The following is a 22,855-nucleotide window of genomic DNA, read 5'->3' as shown; positions in this document are numbered from 1 at the left end:
CTACCCCCTACCCACTACCCCATACCACCTACCAATGCCACAATCCCCCACCTACGGACCGGGATCCTCAATAATTACTCGCGGCGTGCCGCTCGACTTCCTTTAGCCGCGTTTCCGGCCAGACGCGCGTCGTCGCATCGGTGATCGCCGCCACCACATGCACGTGTGCCCTTTCGAAAATAGCCGCGTTGCGTCACTACGACGAGCCGAGGACGTCGACGTCGGCGTCTTCTTCTCTATATACCGGCAGACGTCGCGACGCGTCGCTCAGTAGCCCTGCTGCGTGGCTGCACGCACGGCAACAAGTGTCGTCGGCTTATCCCGGATGGCCCCGGGGGCCTCTCAACGATCGCGAGACCAAGAATTGGCTAGTTCGTGGTAACGCCGTTTCCACGGGATTCTGTGATTTTTAATTTGTGTAGGATTAGCTTAACAAGCACGAGAATGGAGCCAATGGTGCGGATGTGAGCTAATGTTGCATTATCGATTTGTTATTTGGAAGAGGAACAGCTGCCTCGTTGTTACCCAATGATAATGAGCTTACGAAGTTACGGAACCTTGTACGTAGCCTCCGGGTATGTGTTTTCTTAATCGGAGGATACTCCACGGCTCTTGAGGTCTTGAGACAGGTTTTGTCGCCTTGACGTTACATTGTTGTTACATTGCATGTGCCGTGAAAGGTTTCTGGAGAAAAAGTGTGAAGCCAATTTATTCCAGTGCTGTAATTGCTGTAATTGAATGACAAGTTTTTCTTTGCGCCATCTGGATAAGTGGCTCATCTTTAAAATGGATATCGCCCTTCACCCCCCCCCTCTCTCACTCACTCACTCTCTCTCTCTCTATCTCTCTCTCTCTATCTCTCTCTCTCTCTCTCTCTCTCTCTCTCTCTCTCTCTATCTCTCTATCTCTCAATCTCCCGACATTCTCCGCGGCACGAAATAACGTTTTGATAAAAGCAAAATAAAACAAGCAATACAACTATGGCAATTTATCCTTTGTAAGTAAGATGTGCGTGCGAACAGATAAGTTTTGCAAAACTATCTTGTTATTTTGAAATTATTTAAGTTTTTATAAAGCTTCGACTAAAGCCTCGAGGAAAAATGTAATGAAAGCAAACATTTTAGGTTGTTTGAGGGAAATTATGTCTTATGCGGTCTTATTAATTTGCCGGAAATTGCTTTATTCGCATATTCGATCGAAAGGGACTTGACTGCGCATTTAAAGCAAATTATCTAATTATGAAAGTTTCAACATTCTAACTTCCAAAACTTTTAAAATATAACTACTTGCAATTTTCATCTTTCAACTAAATGACAAATATTTTGTTCTGCTTCTTAAAATATATATTTCATTGATAATGTTAATAAATTATCCATCTGTAGATTCGTATTAAGCATTGAATTATCAATACAGTTAAGCCAATAACTTTTAATTAATAACTTACGTACATTAAAGTTTTTTAGCTGCGAACTTTGGATCGATAAACTATTTAAATACAATAGAAGTAATTTAGAAGATGATACAAGATTTCGTTATTTTGAAATGATATCGAAATTAATGTCAATGCCGTCTCCCCCCCCCCCCCCCCCCTCCCCATTAATACTCCGGTCTTTATTTAAATAATTTTTATAATTTAAATATTTTTAAATAATTTGCCGGTCTTGTGGGATCATACGAACATAAAGTCCCAAGCAAACTAAAAATTATAACAAAAGTTTTCTATGTATTGTCAACAATTGATATGTATAAAATTATACTATTAAAATACATAGCCGAGCCGAGAGATAAAATAGAATTGGTAAAATATATTTTTACACGAGAAGAAAATTTTTTTCTCGGTGTATTATTTGTAATTCAATTACTTGCATGACAATACTTTATGTCTTTAAGATGAAATATTTCTATTAATTTTGAATGCAAATTAAGGTTGTGCAGAAAACACTCTCTATTCATATTATATTTAATAGGATATTAAATATTACAGTTAAAATATCAACAGATGAACCGACAATCTCAACAGACAATTGCAAAAACTATTAATAAAGAGGGACTAGCGGAAATAAAATTGATCAAATTCATGAATAATACATTCAAACTTTCTATATTATTGCAGCTTCCTATTTATACTGCATAATAATAAATGATTAAAAAATCCTGCATAATAATAAACAGTAAATTCGACTTTGCATAATCATTACATCGAAATTTTACGTTTACGAATTTAGTGATAAGAATTACAAGAAGAAAAGAATATAATTAATTATCAATCCATTTTCAGCCGAAAAGGTAATCTGAATTTTAATCAATCAGATAGAATTAATCAAAAAAAAAAAAAAAAAATCTATCTAATCTTCGCAACCTGAATAATATAACTTTCAAATTCGCTGTTTCGCTATTCTAAATAATGACACGCGTTTTCATAATACACAGCGTAGGGTAAATTAGTGCCAAAGTAATATCCGTCGCGAGAAGGTTACTTCATGTGGCTCATGCAGTAGTCTGTATATTTTTACATAAGTGATTATTGGTGATTTATTTCTAACCAATCGACCGAAATAATTTGGGTATTTGCACGTAAACGAATATTTCGTAACACGGAACTGGAGCAACGGAACAAAATCTGCTCCTAAAGACTTTTCTCACCCTCGAGCGACTAGCATCGGTGTTTGATAAGCATGAGCATTCTTCGTACAGCGTATGTATATCGAGAATGGCCAACACTTGCAACACGCTAGTGTTGATGTATATTTATTTTTAAATGCATTTCGTAAAAGAGCGTCTTTTTCGACATATCATGCGACTGCGGCAGAAGCTAAAAATAATTGCCAGTTAATTTTAGAATAAAATTTCCCTAACTACTTATTATTTTGCGTTATTTTTGTAACGACCTAATAGAAGTGTCAGTGAGCAGTGAGAAATTGTATTAATATATTTTATATGTGGCTTTAATAAAAAAATTCCTTGCTATTCTACATAGTAATTATTGAAACTCGTTATTAATGGAATAATATGGAATTTAGTTACGCTTGTAGGAAAATTTATTTAAAATTGCATTTTCAATTTCTTAACGATGTTAAAAAGTTTAAAATTCATGTTTTCATTGCAATAATTCTCACGTGCAAAACGCCAACTTAGATTATTAAAATGTATTTATCAATTGAGGTTGGTAATGAAGTCGAGGGCAATAAAACATTCCTGACAGGCTATCTATTATACAACTTAAGGTAAAAATATTGTTAAATAAATAAAACAAACAGTTTCAAATAAGCACATAATTTTTAATAACTGAATACAATTTAAACTATATAATAATAATAATATTACAGCTTATAATTAAAAATACAGCAGGCTAATACAAGTAATTTTGTCAAAGTTTGTCGACACTCGATTGTGCCCATCCATTTTTAAAGCAAGGAATGATGATCAATCGCGCACTTAGTCCATTATCAACCAGTCAACACATAACCGTACATTTCTCATTCTGTCAATTCGCAGCGCATCGCATGATATAAGCTCGCGTTGCTTAGAATATGATACGCACGCTAGAATTAGTTAGTACGTGAGACAAAATGCATCCGTCTATTTTTGCAACTAATGCAGCGGCCCACGACCGTCTGAGTACGAGTTTATGTACCAGACAGAGTGGAGTTTGCACATACGCAGTGCATTGATATTGATATAAAGCCTCTTCATATAAAACAAAAAACATAAAGGACATCAAAGTTATTCATGCTCGATAAAAGAAAGTAAGAGACGTCGGATACCTACTTTAAGGAAAAAGTAAGACTATCAATATATACATTCGCTACGATGTGCGACGAAATGTCAAAAGGCGTGTAAATAAACTAAATACGTATTAATGAATAATTTTTCTATGATTATCATAGATTTATAGTCCTTAATTATTATCCATTAAGCTATATAAATTGAAATAAATATAAATATTTCTTAATAAATTTTATATATTATCTATCGCATATGTATGGAAAGAATCATTCAAAATTGATAAATAATTGTTACTAATAAGTCGAATATTAGCAATTATCAAAACTCAAGAAATTGAAAATGATGTTTATAAAAAATAAGTTTAATATTTATAACTGCTCTTAATAAATTTTAAGCATATTTACATAAATAATTGTTTGAAAATAAAAAAAAAAAAAAAAAAAAAAAAAAAAAAAAAAAAATTACCACAATCAATTTTACATTTTTTGTTAAATATATATATATATATATATATTTAGAACACTTTTTTTCGAAACTATCATTTTTCAAACTGTCAATAATGAAGATTAATTTTTATTTTAATATAAATAAATATTAGTTATTATTAATTGATATCTACATATTTATTAATAAATCAATGACGCATAAAAATTGAACATAAAATTTATAAAAACTGCAAAACAAAATTTAATAAAATAATGAATGAAATACAATTAAATTATTCGGTAAAATTTTTATTCAAAATTTCTATTCGCTATTTCTATAATATCGTTAAAAAGTATTAAAAAGCAATGTTGAAATGTCAATGTATTCATTGTCTAAAGTATTTTATTTAATATTTTGACTTTTTAAATAAAATCAACTGTCAAAATATTATTTTCTCTTAATATTTTAAAATTTTTAATTTATGAAAAATAATTTTTAAATAATCGACAAAAAAAATATGGACTATGGAAAAACCGAGTGAATTCAGAATTTCAGAATTATTAACGAAACCGACCTATTTAATAAGGACAAAATCGACCTCAAGTCCGAGTTTTAATTCTTAATAAGTTCATTTTTAATCTATTTTTACAATCCTATATGTTTATATCCGTTAAATCTTATCATATTGAAGTAGTTCTTTTAAATAATTAAAAAAAAAAAAAAAAAAAAAAAAAAAAAAACTAAATTCATTATATTTTGTTTTCATAAAAATATATTAATACGCTAAAAGAAATCTAAAAAATTTCTTTCTATGATAATTCAAAAAAAAAAAAAAACGTTAAAATTTATTTTTAATAAAATTATGAATAATAATCATTTTTATTTAATGCATAAGTATGGGTATTTATTGATTACAAAATGAGTAAAATACGGCGTAGAAAACCAATGGGAAATAGAATATTGATACAAGAATGCACATTCCCTCTTGAAAATTAATAATTGAGTTTACATCTTGAAGGGATTGTTAAAATTTAATGTTTGAAGATCTATAAAGATTTAACGTTTAAAAGATCTATATTGTATATAATCTATATAAATATAATCTATAAAGATCTATAAAGTTTAAAAGCTAAAGATTAATCATATTGCTAGATAATATTTGAAAAAAAAAATGTAATCATCAAATGTACGTAAAATGTTGCATAATATATACGATTGCATACAGTAAATGATCCCTATGTAAATAATTCTATTAATTTTCAAAAATTATATAATTTCATAATCGTTATTATGATCGCAATATTATTGTCTTTTTTTCTTTTACTTTTATGGAAATATAAACCTAGATCGAAATGTTTGTAAATAATAACATAAAGATAAATAATGATACAAAGAGTAACCATCCATACGCTAATGCATTGTTATTTAAAATCATTTCAGAGATGAGACATTTGGTAAGGAAACAAAGCACAATAGACGTTCATTCGGTTAAAGTCAGCTTGAAGGACATCGTTTGTTATTTATCACTTCTGGAAGCAGGCAGGCCCGAAGATAAATTGGAGTGTAAGTTCGACGAACGTTTACCACACCTTTCTAGCCTCTGCGAATTATTTTTAGTGTGCGTATACGTGCAAGTAGTGTGCAAACAGATCGTCATCGTCTACGACATGTGTGCACTTGGAAATGCTTTTTAAAACTCTCCATAATACTCGAGATCACTTGGATGAAAAATCATAAATAATAAAGTTGCTCAGTAATTCTTATACAGAGGCACTGTTATCTAACGAATTTCAGTATGGCAATTGCTTAAAACAATTTATTCTTTATTCGAAGAATCGGATAGTTGGTAAGAAATAACAAAAAAATAATAATAATAATAAAATTATTTCTAGATATAATATCCCCATCGATTAATATACATATATATTGATAAGGCAATATTATTATGCATTAATTATGAAAAAGAATAGACCTTTAAACGCGCATATACGCATGTCAAATTCGAAGTTTTTTGAATTTCAATGATAATTAGCATTAAATTTAATGAATTATTTTAAATTCCATTCTATGATTTCGATGAACGTTAAATTTTGTAAATTGAAGTCTGGTAAGAAAAGTCGCGGTTCCAACATATTTATGTAAAACAATAATAATTAGGATTCTTTTAACTTTTCAATAGATTCAAGTTCACCTTCAGAACGATATTTATTATGAGTAAAAAATGTTATCTCAGAACGATTTAATAATTTTATTCCGAGTCTGAAAATATAATCGTCTGCGTTAGAAACTTTATTTCGCCACATTGTTAAATTATTCGCACTTTATAAGCCTCCATCTTGTATATGTGGAATTCTCGTTTGCCACTCTTAAGTGCATTAAAAATATAAGCGATCCTGGATTATTAACCATTCTACTATCAGCCGTTCCTGGTATATTACATACTGCACTTAATATAACTCCTAAGGATTGAGAGTTAATCGGTTAATGAGACTGGGACACTTGGTGAATGCTTTTCTTATGTCCTCTAATCTTATATAATTCTTAGTCGCAATGCCGCGTTGGCGAATGGAAATGTCGATAAATTGTTGATTTTCCTTTACAAGTCGATGTCACTAGGAACGGATGAGAGTAAAAAAGTAAACGATATCCAAGCGTTATTGGGCATCGCCGCGTCTAAATTCAATCAAATTCAATTGTTCTTCAAAGCTCAACGACTGACTATTGATTCGTTTGCATAACGGAAGCACATTCAGTTGCGTTTGTGCCACATCGTTAATACATGTGCATTTGGTTCGTTTCAGTTATGTTCCGGTTGTATGACACCGACGGCAATGGAGTCCTTGACACTAACGTAAGTTTATGTAAATCTTATCACTCTGAGTTCCATTTCAAGACAAGTGCCTGTCAATGCCTATCTGCTTTGAAATAAGATAACTTCGTATCGAAGCAAAATTTTCATATTTAATGAGAAATAAGACGCGTGCTTTAATGTTAAGAAACTGATGTCGTTGCATTCAATTAGTCCTAATGATTTATTATTTATTTATTTATTATGATTCTTAGCTTTTATTTTTCACAAAATTAATTTATCAGAAATGAAGATCTAGCGTATGATAATTCACCTTCTGCATAGTTATATATATATATATATATATATATATATATTTAGTGACAACATTTGGTTTTACGCTCCAAATTCGACAAATATAATCAATTTGTAAAAATAAACAACTAAAATAACCTTTATTCTAATAAATGTGGTAATATACTTCGATATACATTATTATACCGAAAGCTAATATATTTACTTTAAGGGAAGAAAATATTATTATAAATAAATCATAAAATATTATTCTCCGATAAAAAATTCCCATTAAATTATCTTCGTAACAGCTGCCTGCAATATGTAATATAGTAAGTTATGCGACTAAAATATAGTCTTAATATGAATAAAGGCACATTTATAGAAAGTTAAAGTTTTTATTCTATTTTTTTATTAAACACAATTTCAATCTATAAAATACGAATAGTAATATTTAATAGAAAATTTTTTTACATAAATTCTTATTAAAAAATTGTTTATTATCGAACTAAGAATCAAACGTTTATTTCATGAAACAATTTAATTTGCTCTCAACTCAACTCTTTGCTCTAACTATGCTCTCAACATATATATATATATATATATATATAGTATAAATAAAAGTAGTTCTTTTCTTAAAAGTAAATGCGTTTAGACAAATTCTTTAATTACTCGAATAATTTAATACCGAATTTCGGAAACTTACAACTTTTTCTACTCTATATCACTTTTATTAAACGTTATTGTATGCCTATCGATTAAAGATTTTTATAAAGTAATCCAAAATTTGATAAACTTTTAAAAGGAATTGTTTCATGTTCTTCTGCTAATTTTCTTCTTTTTTTTTAAATTATATTAAAGGCAAGTCTTCGAGTCTATTGAATAAATTTTTTTTTCCATTTAAGCTCACCAATATACTTTTTACCCTATTTCTCCTTATTCGGAATTGCTGACACGCTAATTTTTATGCAGAAATAGCAATATTTTCACGCTTTTTCTATCACTTCCTAATATAGGAAATGGATTGCATCGTCAACCAGATGATGAATGTCGCTGAATACCTTGGATGGGACGTCTCAGAGCTTAAACCGGTAAGTTAATTCATATCTAATTAATCCAATGATTTCATTAAATGTACGATGTACGTACGTCAGAATGTATATAAATCATATTTTTCATTGATATTAAGTTCCGTTAATAAGCAAATGTCTATCATTTTGAAAAGTAAAATTGCATACAAAGTATCCGTTATTTGTAAAGAATATAAATGGCTAGCGCATTTAAAAAAAATTAATGATATGTTTAGTAAAATTAAATATTATCATTCGATTTATACAATATTGCTTAAGAGATGTCCCAGATGCACCTAGAACAATCGTATCGAGTAAAAATAGTGAGCGTGTAAAATTATCAATTAGAGCTATTTTGGAATTTAATCGACATAATTGTTTTAACTTTTGAATACAAATATCGTAATATTCATTAATTATCTCTAATTTATTCAAACTATCAAACGCTCTTATGTATATCCATCTTGAAAAGTATATTAATATGTTACAATGAGTTTCATCACAAAAACATTATATTAATATTAATAAATGCTATTATAATGAAAATAATTTTGTAAAGAAAAACTATGAAAAATTAAGTACAACGATGAATAAAAAGACAACAAATGGTAAATTTTAATATTTCTAATCCATTTGTACATGGAATACTAAACAAATGTGGTACAATAATAATACTACGATAATTTTGTTTAAAGATTAATAATATCGAAGGATTTCATTTAGCTCAATACAATTATATCGAAAAGTTCTTTTACAAGCAACTTATTTTCATTATATCAAAGACATAATTTAATAAAGTATTGAATTAATATAAATTTTAATATTCTATTCATTTGATATCGTGTTAACGATCAAAAGAATTTTATTTGAATTTAAAAGAAAAATTAAATTAACTTACGCGTTTGATTTGATCGGAAACGTATCGGTCTTTGAATCATTAAGAAAAAAAAAGAAAAAGAAAGAAAATAAAGATATGCGAACCCTTCAGAATTATATTTAAATTGAATATACAGTCGAATAAGAAAAGAAAAATATATTACGATGAGAAATGGAAGAAAGTTGAATAGCAAAGTGCCGAGAATAACAAATATACGAACAGATATACAAAAGTACTTTCGAGGAAGTGACCTCCTCGAAGGAACCCGGGAATTCAAAAACATTCGGACTAATATACGTGCAACTCGTATCTTATTCGGGGAGAGAAAATAAGAAAAGTATCTTCGGACCAGAACTTAAGGCGTGGTAAAGAGCACAATAAGATATAAAGTGCATACACACTTTAAATTAATTTACTGTTTCAAAATATAATTGTTTATAATATAATTTTACAATTATTGTCACTATAATAATTATTATTATTATTATTATGTAATCGGGTACGCATGCGCACGCATATAAGGACACTTACTTATATATACATAAATTTTTAGTATTTTAAGCAATAAATCTTGCTACTTTGTTTAGGAAATCCATAGTGCTTTTATTTACATTAATTTACGTGCTACAAGTGAACGTTTGTTAACCTACATATGGAATAATACTATTTTGTCCATCTCTGTTTATCGTCGTATTAATTTAGATATTCATAAAATAACAACTACATCAGAATGAACGGTATAAAATAGTCATTTTTGCTATTCACTCTCACTCTCTCTCTCTCTCTCTCTCTCTCTCTCTCTCTCAATATTTATTCAAATGTAATAATATATTACGACATTATTATATGTAAATGATTGCATGTATTCTGCACAGAGCCATTTAAATGTGAATAATTTTATTTTGTCTTTATTTGCTTTCTGTAAAATACGATAAAATTAATGACGCAGATTATGATAAATGTTCATCACAATATAATGTAGTGTTTATAATAAATATTTTATAAATTTTGTTTTTTTCAGTTCTTAAATTGATAAGAAAATTTTCAAATTTTAAATTGATTGATTCGTCTTACAAGATTATTACTGGAAATTATTAATAGAAAAATATCATTATTATATTAGTATAAGTTGATTATATATTTAAAAAACAATTTCACAAATGTAAAATCGGGAAAAAAAAATAGCATGACCCGCTATTTATTAGTACACATTCAAGAACAGTAATTAAGAAAGCCGTACTTTCTTAAATTTTTAACCAGATGTATAATAGTTTTTATTTAAAAATTATAACAAAACGACATTATATCTCTAACTACCACAAATATTATTTTAATTATACATTAATCATGCAATCAAATAAACAAATATATATAATCAATGTATACATAAACCACTATAAAATTTATCAAGCGTATCGTACATTTCAATTAAATTCGTTTTTACTCTATTTAAGACAAAACTTTTTTTTTTCATCTTAAATTTGATTCCAAAGCACAAATCTACAGGAAATGCACAATCGAAATTTTCAATCGTGCCACTCAAAAGTACTAAATTTTAAAACGATAAATAACGAAATGCCTGATTGGAACTTATAAATTATTGCTCTTGGATACCAAGGCATATAAATAGCATAATCGGCTGAAACTTTGCCATCTTTACTTATTAAAAAAGACTGAAAGCGTTTCTTAATTACTTTTTTATGGTACTAAAGTAAATATCGTAGCGACCAATTGGGAAACATCTTTCTCACCCAATAAAATACGAAACAAGGAAAAACAAATCAACGTAATATCCTCTCCGTCTTTAATTCAATATCATCCGGATAATTACTCAAAGCCAAGGCACACGGTGCTTTTTCCCTCTTTTCCTCCTACTCAACCAGCCAAAAAACAAGGAGCACAAGCGGATCATTTCCCCCGTAAAATCCCGAATGCCTAGGGTATCGGTCGCGTCTTTTTCGCGTAATTCGAAAGAAGAGACCAAGCACTATCCACTGACTAACGACGATTAATGTTCCGTGTGCGCATTTGCGGGCCCCGAAGGAAGACAGATTATCTGTAAGAAGAAAGAGAGGGCGTATTACCGTAGACCAATAATTCTTTACGATATATGAGATCTAAATTTCAGAGGAATTTCAGCCTTTGAGTTTTAACTGACATGAGAATGGACATAAGCTCGGGCCCAAGTGGCTCAGAATTATTGCAATAGTTTTTGTCGATTGAATCATTTATTCTTTTTTGTTGGCTACGTCGGAACACTTGTATATGCGTTAATCGCAAATTTCTCAATTCAAACTTTTATACTAAACATCTATCGTCATTGAAGATTTTTAATATTGTCTTTTTTTTTCTTTTTTTTTCTTCTTCTTTTTTCTTTTTTTTTTTTCTTTTCTTTTTCTTTTTTTTTTTCTTTTTCCTTTACCGTCTAATATAGTTAATAAGAATTAAATTTCACGTGAAGCGATAATTTGTATTTACCTTCGTCTTATAACAGTTAAAAAAGAAATATTATTCTTTTAATTACATTGTTTACATCTCATTTGAAAATTAAAGCTTAAAGCATAAGATAACATAAGAGCAGACACAAATGCCTTAAAAGATTTGTTTAATACGAGCAAATTAATTTTATCGCTAAGTCCAAAGGAATTAATTTCTTTTAAAATTCTACTTTCAACGAACAAATATAGTACATAATTAAACTTTAATTAATTCTCGCACATCTTCTAACGTAGTTACTGGAAGAACAGAAAAAGAAAATATATTGTTGTATCAATCAATAAAGTCAATCCTTAATGATTAACGTTGGTCAAAATAAAAATTTTTTTTTTTTTATCTCATCTCATTTATTCTAATACTAATGCATTATTCTCAATAAGATATGTACTTTCCAAGCCACAAAGCAAATTAAATTCGTGGTTTCTCTATATCGATGTTGCATCGAATCAAATCAAAAAGAGAGATTACGAGGGCCAAGCTTCTTCTACAAAAACATGAGAGTAATCTCGTCGATAACACTCAAAAGCCCAATTCCAATTGAACTAACGGCTATCTCTTCTCTTTTGCAAACTGCGCAGATCCTTCAGGACATGATGATCGAGATTGACTATGACGCGGATGGCACTGTATCCTTAGAGGAGTGGAAACGTGGCGGCCTGACGACCATTCCCTTGCTAGTGCTTCTCGGTCTCGACTCCAACGTCAAGGAGGATGGCAACCATCTCTGGAGGTTGAAACACTTCAGCAAACCAGCCTACTGCAACCTATGCCTCAACATGCTTGTCGGTCTTGGCAAGAAGGGCCTCTGCTGCGTCTGTAAGCTCAATTTTTTAATAAGCGGTTCGACGCTGCTTTTGACTTTATTTCTTCAAATAGACCGAATGACGATCGATCCTTAAACAATAGGCTCCAATGTTTTTAACCCGATACTAGTTTGTAATATTATAAGTAATATTATTGAATTAAATATAAATGAAGAATGGGGTTACATAAGAAACACAAAGGCCCTTAAACATTAAGCATTTCATACGTTAAACGTAAAATTAAGTATGTTTTTGTGTGCGCGCGCGCGCGTGTGTGTGTGTGTGCCCTGTATATTTGAAAAATGAGAAAGAAAAAATGAAGTGAAAAAAGAAAAGAATTCAATTGAATTTACGGTGCTAAGGAAAGGCTGGAGATAAGCTCGAGTATACACACGACGTAACGACTAATTTGCGCTTGACTAATGCAATCATTAGCAAACGTTATTCGCGCAAATAATTCATGACCATGAATTCTTACAGTCTGTAAATACACGGTGCACGAGAGGTGCGTTCAAAGAGCTCCGGCTTCATGCATCGCTACCTATGTCAAGAGCAAAAAGACTTCGCAAACAATGGCCCACCACTGGGTTGAGGGCAACTGTCACGGCAAATGCTCGAAATGCAGAAAAACAATAAAAAGTTACAATGGCATTACCGGCCTCCATTGCAGATGGTGTCAATTAACGGTAAATATAGACATTGTTATGCCGCGCCTTATTCTCCAATTATAACATTGCTCTTCTAATTCCCGGATGTAAGAACGGTAAAGCATAAGGTATTTCCGATAAATTAGTGGATCATTCGTGGATGATAAAGAGCTCGCTAACGGAACGTTATAAATTCCATTTCGCCGTTATGCTTTATTACATTTACATCGGAGCATCCATACTTTCAGCAATCACTGTCCATATTATTCGCCTTATTATAAGCTTCGGCAATTATACCGACATTAGTCATCGCAAACTTCCATAATAATATAACGATTATCTGAGAATTTGCTATTATGCCATTGTTATTTATTTCTTTTCGGGATGCAAAAAAAAAAAAAAAAAGAAAGAAAAAGAAAAAGAACAGTCCCTTCAAAAGCCAATCTATTTCAGACAATCGTATACGAAATAATAATAATATAATCTAAAAATCTAATTATTATTCAGTAATTGCCTCGTCGCGTTCACGTTTGATTCACGTTTGATTCACGTTTGATTCACGTTTGATTCACGTTTGATCCATCGTTTACAATTTACGTTATTTTCACATTTAATTTGAAAACCGCAATTTACTCTGAGCTCTATCACTACAGCACCTGCGAATTACTATATTTTCAACTCACCGCGACTACATTTAGAGCATTCCACTATTATTATAAATATAGCAGGAACATTGAAAACATAGAATATTAACATCAAGATTCGAGTGCACAATCTATTTACATCCATGGCAGTGTTTAACCAATCCCTAGGCGGAAGTGTAATTAATATAGATCTGTAACCGCGCTCCCGAAACAACAGTTTCCTCTTGGCGTCGAAAAATCTATAACCACTTTGCTTTTGCTCTCGAATCCGCTGTAGCGCTAACCTTAGCGACTACTACTCACCCTTCATCATTTCAAGAATCCTACTCCTCTTTACAAAGCAAGTAATTTAGCCAATAATGAGCTAGAAGCGTAGTTGCCTAATCCCAATGCTCACGCTACTATTACGACAAAACAAAAGCCCCCGCCTCTCTCCCTCCCACCCTCCCTCCATCTTGAAATCAAACCATACACGTCGACGTTTTAAAGAATCACTGCATTTTCTTTGCTCGACAGCTTCATAATAAATGTGTGTCACAAGTACGGGCGGAATGCACCATGGGTGAGCACGCGGTCCATATTCTGCCGCCAACATCGATCTGCCCCGTGGTGCTAGATCGGCAAAGATCATTGTCACGGGACAGCAAGAGAGGCAGCAAATACGGCCAGGACTCGTCGTCCGTCAGCTCCGTAAGTACGAGGCGTAAAACAAAGGAGACCGCTGCATTGTTTTTTCCTCCGGCTCAAAGGCGCAATCTTTTTACGAGTATTGATCATGTGACTCTGCTTTTAAATTTTACTTTATGCTCTCTTTATGTAGCAAACTTGTATGAATTTCCATTTGAAAGTACATAAGCGAAACGTGGTAGAGGCTGGACTTTTTACTCCCTTTAATACCGCGCGCTTTCATCGACCTGACTATTGTACTGGCAAAATTAAGGATAATTAAAACAAAAAAGAAATGAACAAAGTATTATTTTGCCAATAGCACGTAATACACAAAATTTAATGAAAGGAGATTTTTATGTATTAGCCCGTACTCTCAAAATTTGATTCAATTGCAATTTTCCGTTTCATACTGCCGTTTCATCGCCTTAATTTTCGCATTAACTACGACCGTGTAATATCATTTAAATTAAATCACATTCGTTCATTTAAATAAAAACATATTATCAAAGGTAATTTTCTTATAATGGTATGAATGCGAATAGTTTGCATGGCAAGAAATAAACGATATACGTCATCGATAGAGTTCGTAAAGTAATTAAAATTTTTTATAAAATCTTTGAGAGATTTTCTTCAGTACATAATTATTTTTATCCTTCTTTAAAAATTTCTTACAAAAATCTTGTGTAAAACTGTGACATAGTGACTGTGACGTAAAAGTTTAAGCTATTAGTTTGAAGGTTTAGTTTGTAATTAGTATTATACCAAATTATCGCGATCTCCTGATAATTTATTGTTAATATTTCACAAGCACATAGCTCGTATTATTATCATCCTAAATATTGTGATATATTTTTGTTTAAACGCAATGTCAAACGTTGCACAGAGTAAAATAAACTTTTGCTTCACCTCCGTCCCTCCCTCTCTCGTTCCCTCTCTCGTTCCCTCTCTCGTTCCCTCTATCAAATGTGACAATACTCAATGTCACAAGTTATTATAATAATTTTTTCAAACATCCATATCTGCCTCTACTTATAATTACAAAAGATGAATAACTGACATGTGAGAAGTAAACAAGTTTATCGTATCAACAGCATTCGATCAATGTTAATTAGCAAAATGATGAATGTTAACGGTAATGCCTATCTAATAATAAGCCTGAAATAATCCGCGGATAAACAAAACGAATGAAAAATGATTTTATTAATCTCCAGAGCGACAGAATATTATTTTTCCTAAACGAACTCCTCGATCAATCGCACCGTCGTATTTATCAAAGTACGTATTTACTCCTCAAGGGCGGCTATTTGTCAACGCGCTCTTCGGCCCAGCAGCCGGCCATGTCCTTCCAGATCACGCCGCTATCAACTACCACACCCTTGCTGGTCTTCATAAATCCAAAGTCCGGCGGCCGTCAAGGCGAGCGCATGCTCCGAAAATTCCAATACATTCTCAATCCTCGACAGGTGCACAATCTCGCCATCGGCGGCCCTATGCAGGGCTTACAGATGTTCAAGGACGTGGAGAAATTCAAGGTCATTTGCTGTGGAGGCGATGGAACCGTAGGCTGGGTCTTGGAGACCATGGGTGCGTTTGTCTCGTATCTAATATACGAGGCCAAGTTCATTGACCACCTACGTACCTAAGAGTAAAAAACAGAGTGAAAAACTCTTTGCCGCTGTTTTTTTTTTTTATTTGCACGAATGATTTTGTAATTGATTAACGTCATGGGACGAATGTCTTATAAGATTTGGTTTAATACGAGCAATATAATTTAATTATCGCTAACTAAGTCCAAAGGAATTAATTTCTTTTAAAATTTTACTTTCAATGAACAAATATAGTACATAATTAAACTTTAATTAATTCTCGCACATTTTCTAACGTAATGTAAACTGGAAGAACAGAAAAAGAAAATATATCAAATAAGCAAATGTTCAAATCGACAGGAGTGTTGATTATTAATTTGATACATTCCTTAATTTTTTATCGTATCATTGAAGATTGATATTTTGTAACACAAAAATTACGAGGACACGAATTTAACGTAGAATTATCATATAAATATAAAAAAGTAAAATTGCATTCACAATTGTTTATGAGAATGGGCGAATAAGGCAGAATATTCGACGTATTTGTGGCACTATACCAACGATCGATTAATCAAAAGATTAATACAAGAATTGTACTGGTCGTTTAATTTTCGAATGCTTGCTACAGATCGAGTCCAATTTGAACATCAACCGGCCGTTGCGGTTATACCACTTGGAACCGGAAATGATTTGGCAAGATGTTTACGCTGGGGTGGTGGCTACGAAGGTGAAGCCATTCATAAAGTTTTAAAGGTAACATAGCACATTATATTTCGATATTTGCCTTATATGTTTGTTAAATTACCTAAAACTAATTGTTTATATTTGATAAAGCATGGGTAAGATAATATTTTATTAATCGGTAAATTGACCAGCGTTTTTACTTAATTCCTAATTAACTTCAAACAATGTAAAACGAAGAATAAATAAACAGAGATAATTATTACTTTTTAAAATGCATTCTCTCTTTTTTGTTTATAAGAATTGAATAACGCGATGATTATTCAATTACAATTGAATTTTTATTTCATTCCTGTTAATGAACGCAATTTTTTAACGAAATATTGAATAAGAAATTAGAATAAAGCAGCAATAAGAGTCAACGAAGCGAAAATAAATTCTTGAGCTCAAAGATTTAAAATTAATTTCAAAGTAGTAATGCTCTCGTTACAATGCATCACTGTGCAGAAAATCGAGAAAGCGACGCCGGTAATGATGGATCGATGGCAGATCGAAGTTGCAGATCAGTCGGAAGAGAAGAAACCAAATCAAGATAGTATACCCTATAACATCATTAACAATTATTTCTCCGTGGGTGTGGACGCGGCGATCTGCGTCAAGTTTCACCTCGAACGCGAGAAAAATCCGCAAAAGTTCAACAGCCGCATGAAAAATAAGCTCTGGTACTTTGAGTACGCCACGACCGAGCAATTCGCCGCGAGCTGTAAGAATCTTCACGAAGACCTCGAAATTATCGTGAGTACAGCAATTGTTGGCCTTGGGGTGGCGAGTACAGTCGATGCAATATTACTTCTACCAGCCTCGGCAAGCAATCTTCAACCGTTTTAACTCAACGAATGCTGATTTTTCGTTACACTATTGAATTAATACGGGGCACGGTACTTAATCGATTATGCATCGTCTCTTTAAAGATTTTAATAGGATGGACGCGTTATTGGCCATATTTGATGTTCGTTTTTACGTATTTAGCGTTACGTATAAATGCAAAATAGACCGTACCAAGGTCGTTTAATTGCCAATCGTTGCCAAACGCCGTCTAATACCGAACGTTTTACAAAAATTTAATGCATTCAGTTGCACAAAAGGAACATTAATCCAATTCATTGATTAAGGAAATAACCATTTTCATTTAATGAATAAAGATTCTCATTTGACCGGGTTATTCCAAAAGATTATCAAATCATATTTCAAATCCATACACAAACACTAGCATGCTAATGATTTAAAAACTTTTCTTATAATGACTCGAAACTGTTCCAGTGTGATGGCGTTCCCCTGGACTTGGCCCACGGTCCATCGCTTCAGGGCGTAGCTCTACTAAACATTCCTTTCACCCACGGTGGTTCGAACCTCTGGGGCGAGCATCATACGCGGCATCGACTCGGCAAACGGAAAAAGCGCCCCGACAAGGAGCTCAGTACCAGTAGCTTTAATTCCGTGGACCTCACAGTGGCGATACAAGGTGCACTCTACATTCTTCATTTACAGATAATATGTAACTGTGTCCATCACGTGATTGTCACCACGTCAGTTTTAATGATTTTAACGAGCGAGTGAAATTTTACTTGGATTTTTCTCTTTATATAATGTTATATAATGCTTGTGTGTAATCCCTTCGTCGATACAGCTTGCTCCAAATTATAGCTGCATATCCATAAAAGTTAATGCAAATTATAATTTAAAATTGAGTATCTTAAAGTTCATAGGCAGCTGGAGAATTTGCTTAATATCATTCAAAGTATCGTCGACGTGAAAATTCGAATCACCTAGTTAAAAAAAAAAAAAAAAAAAAAAAAAAGCAATATCATTTTACGTAGCATTATGCATAATTACAGACATAGGCGATAACCTCATTGAAGTAATCGGCCTAGAAAATTGTTTACACATGGGTCAAGTAAAAACTGGACTTCGCGCTTCAGGCAGACGATTGGCGCAATGTAGTAGCGTCCAGATCACCACATCGAAGCGATTTCCCATGCAGATCGACGGTGAACCTTGGATGCAAGGGCCATGCACCGTAAGTAAAAATATCTGACATTTATAATCTAACATAATATTATCGTGATGCAATAAAATGAAATAAAATAATAAATTGAAAATGTGAAACCACCCACCATCCATCAAATTTTTTATAAAAATACATATGATGTCTAAACTGTCAGATTATATAAACTCTATAAAGTTGAAACTATCATTCGATCCAGACATAATTCAGGAAAACATTCGCAACGCTTTATTGCAGATTAATATCACTCACAAAAATCAAGTACCGATGCTGATGGCCCCACCACCAGAGAAACGCAAGGGCTTCTTTCGGTTCCTCAAAAGATGAACGCACTGTCGATGGTGAAAATATATACGTACAACGTATGTGCACACACACTATCAAGGAATAAAATTACTTCCTGCATCCCTCTAGTCTAACAATTTTAACTACGTCACGATACTTTTTGATTACTCGATGCGTCTACAAGGAAGCGCAACCGCATCAAAGCGTAAAGCGGACTTATTTATAATGACGATTAGCTTCGTTAATTTATGTTTTCCCCATATCCTCGAGATATTATGTTAATACGTATAGGAGAACTTTACCAATTCGAACATTTTCCAATTCCTATTGCGGGGCAATAGGAATTACAGAAATTTCATCTTTTTCTTTCGTACAAAAGCGTAAATAAATTATATAATGTAAACATTATAAGTTCAATCGTTGACGGCCATACAAGATACATGCGAATGTGTATCAAGCTTGTAGCGCTATGAAAAGAAAAAAATTATTTATTAGTAAAGTAAAAAATCGTCGACAAGTTGTAGATATTTCTTTGTGTACAGTATTTTAAAAATTATAATTTTAATAACAATGATCGTCATCACCGTCATAGCGGAAACAAAATGCGCTAAGTTATAGGTAATCGATGTGAACGATGAGATAGAACGCTTATATTAACCTCTCAACTATAAATAAGAAGTTAAAATGAAAATATGTACCTAGTGAAGAAGGAAGAATAAATTATACATGTTGACATCGTGATATGAATAGATTATAAATGAAACGAAATTTTAGTCAAGTTTGTCATGTTGTCCGATGATTTTTTTTTTTTTTTTTTTTTTTGTGTGTTTTTAACATTTACAATCCTACGGGTTGTTTCTAAATTGAATTGAAAAACGTAATTAACTGACACTTATTATGTATTGTGAATTTCATACGCTATATCTGCAACTAATATGAAAGATATATCGATTACAAAGGCAATTCTATGCGATACCAGCATTCTTCTCTGAGAATAAAAATTGTACATAATTATTGAATAATAGTTCATTTAGCTTCGATGGTTATCATTTTGTAGAATTTGTGCACAATTTTCTAGGGAAAATCTGCGTAAATTCAAATAATGCAAAATAAATCAAACGATATACATAATGCATGATTACAGAAGAAGATATATAAAAACTGAATAATGACGTATAAATTTAATTATACTTTTCCCTGTGTTATTACACGCACAGTAAAACTATTTTTTATAGAATTTCAAAGCTGAAAATTAAATACACAAAAATTCATCCATATGCAAATATGATTAGATAATATACAAATGAGCTAATAGATCATGATATATGCAAATTAGTGATTGATGCAGTAATAAATGACATTAACATCATCTGATGATGATAATGATAATGATAATGATAATAATAATAATAATAATAATAATCATAATAATAATAATAATAATCAAATAACAATAATTCCAAATAAAATAAGAAAATATAAATAAAGGTACTAAAGTATAAATTTGAAATTACACAAAAACTACTCTCCATAGATAAAAATAAATAAATTGAGCTAGCATTTTATCTTATTTCAATTGGAAAACTATTTCAAGATTTACTTAGTTTCTACCCTGAAATTGGTAAAAACTAATTCCTTAAAATTCCCTCTCTTTTTTGTTTTTTTGCAAACGACATTGAAATTCATAATATATAAAAAAATTCTTAAACAAAAAAAGTTTTCAGTTTTATTATCCACTTAGGCCTTTTGTCCTTTATTAAGTATTAATTACGTATCGCATATTAATGTTAAGATTTATTGTACAGACGACATTCAAATACGATTATTCTTATACGATTTATTATGCTTATTCGATTTAGTTTCTAGACATTATAGTTAGAGGAGCAATATTTTCTAAGCATATCAGTGATTTAGACATTTTTCTTCGCTCACTTTTAAGTTTTGACGATAAACTCTAATGATTTTATACTTTATGTTGATGTATTATAAAAAATAATCGCGGCGCTTCAGTTATACAATACGTCTGAAATGCATTTTATTTATTTGTACATGATAATATATTACAAATGTTAAATAAAACCTCATGCTGTTTTCTTTTAACTTACATTACAATAGTATTGACATTAACATTCACTTACATGTATGTAACCGATAGAAAATATAATTTGTATTTATTGCACATTCGACTACCAAATTCAAGCTCAAATTGAAAAGCTTCTTTATTTACGTAAAGGGTGCTCTCAAACAGAATCTCCTACAATGCTATTTTACTACAAGCTCAAAAGCTCATATAATAAACACCTGTATGGACCACAAAACGATAAACAACTTTTCCGTCCGTTTAATAATAAAGTGAAACTGTATTATTAGCGCATAATTAAATTATTTATTACATTAAAAGATAAATTTTATTAACACCGATGAAAGATTATACAAAATCAGCTAGTTTGTTTCTGGGCACTCAAAGAAAATTTAAAAAAAAAATAAATAAAAAAAAATAATAAAAAACTTAAGAAAAGTTGGAGAGGACTCAAAATATTAATTTGCACGCAAATAATTATTAAACTTTCATGTTAAACGATCTCAAGTATTTTTAATGAAAATAAACAAGTAAAATAATAATTATATATTGTATCGTGCTTGACACTTATAATACATAAAATCTATATTTAATGTTTATAGAATTACGTACTATTAATTACAGCTTGAAATTATTATATCCGGCCGGGACCATTTTATATAACTAAAATAATGTAATTTCTATCTCTGATATAAATTCTGAAAATTATCTTACTTTATGTTATAAAATTTAATTTTGTCCATAATAAAAAGAAAGGAAAAATTTTGAAAACAATAAAAAATTTAACAAAACGTGATTAATAAATTAGTGATGAAAAATAAACTAAAATCGTAGGTTAATTGAATATTACGCTTATTAAAAATCATATACTTATTAAATATAAAATAAAATATTATCTACATAGTTATATATATATATATATATATATATATATATATATATATATAATATTATATTATATTATATTATATTATATTATATTATATTATATTAATTAGCGATAAAAGTAGTAAATGGAAGTAAACAAAATACTGATTTTTCTTAGAAAAAACAGTAAACAATGAAAGGGATCGCGCTACGCCTTGAAGATGCCTCGCAAATCATTAAACTAAATAATGTAATAATACAGTTTTTATTAGGATATTGTTTTCGTCTTAAATTGACTCAGTGGCTCAGTGTACTTTTCTATATAATGGTCTAATGGTCATGAACTATATGAAATATTAAAATAATATTTATTAAACATTTTCATAAAATTATATGATTTTAGATAAATTTAGATATAATTAAAAATTGTAATGTAAATTTGTTCGATACCTTACTAATATTTTCTGATTTATTACCAATATATTTTTATTATTATCAAATCAACAATTTCAACCTGATTTTTAAGATTTGAGTGAAAAACGCCAAAAAATCGTCGAACTTTGTTAAAAAGAAATGGTAACAGATGAACGATAAAGTTATGTAATGATTAGATATTAAATATCATATCTTTGGCGCGTTATAAAAATTTTCATTCAATAATAAAAAATAATTAAATTTACTACCATATTTTATTTGTCACCAACATATGTTTCATTGACCACACTGCTATGTTTCAATACTTAGATATGTACACTGGTCAATGAATATACTGTTTATAGTGTAAATTAATTATTAAATAACATGTAAATTTGATGTAGAACCCTACATGCAAATATAAATAGCGCTAC

General features: G+C 30.8%; 1 protein-coding gene across 1 annotated transcript in view; it reads left to right on the top strand.

Annotated features, from left to right (window-relative positions):
* Positions 1-19,248, top strand: part of Dgk (diacyl glycerol kinase 1) — a 172,031-nt gene extending 152,783 nt beyond the window's left edge. The window contains exons 7-18 of the mRNA XM_011496871.1: positions 5,593-5,715; positions 6,954-7,003; positions 8,251-8,325; positions 12,256-12,493; positions 12,961-13,166; positions 14,288-14,461; positions 15,736-16,024; positions 16,658-16,782; positions 17,218-17,505; positions 18,031-18,232; positions 18,606-18,787; positions 19,013-19,248. Coding sequence (XP_011495173.1) covers positions 5,593-5,715; positions 6,954-7,003; positions 8,251-8,325; positions 12,256-12,493; positions 12,961-13,166; positions 14,288-14,461; positions 15,736-16,024; positions 16,658-16,782; positions 17,218-17,505; positions 18,031-18,232; positions 18,606-18,787; positions 19,013-19,102 — 2,042 coding nt within the window. The 3' untranslated portion in view covers positions 19,103-19,248. The remainder of the gene's footprint in view (positions 1-5,592; positions 5,716-6,953; positions 7,004-8,250; positions 8,326-12,255; positions 12,494-12,960; positions 13,167-14,287; positions 14,462-15,735; positions 16,025-16,657; positions 16,783-17,217; positions 17,506-18,030; positions 18,233-18,605; positions 18,788-19,012) is intronic.
* Positions 19,249-22,855: the final 3,607 nt, after the last annotated feature.

This window comes from Ceratosolen solmsi, unplaced genomic scaffold, assembly GCF_000503995.2.
Source record: "Ceratosolen solmsi marchali unplaced genomic scaffold, CerSol_1.0 scaffold10, whole genome shotgun sequence".
Lineage (NCBI taxonomy): Eukaryota > Metazoa > Arthropoda > Insecta > Hymenoptera > Agaonidae > Ceratosolen > Ceratosolen solmsi.
The sequence above is the reverse complement of the archived record's forward strand: the minus strand, read 5'-3'. Positions and strand labels throughout refer to the sequence as shown.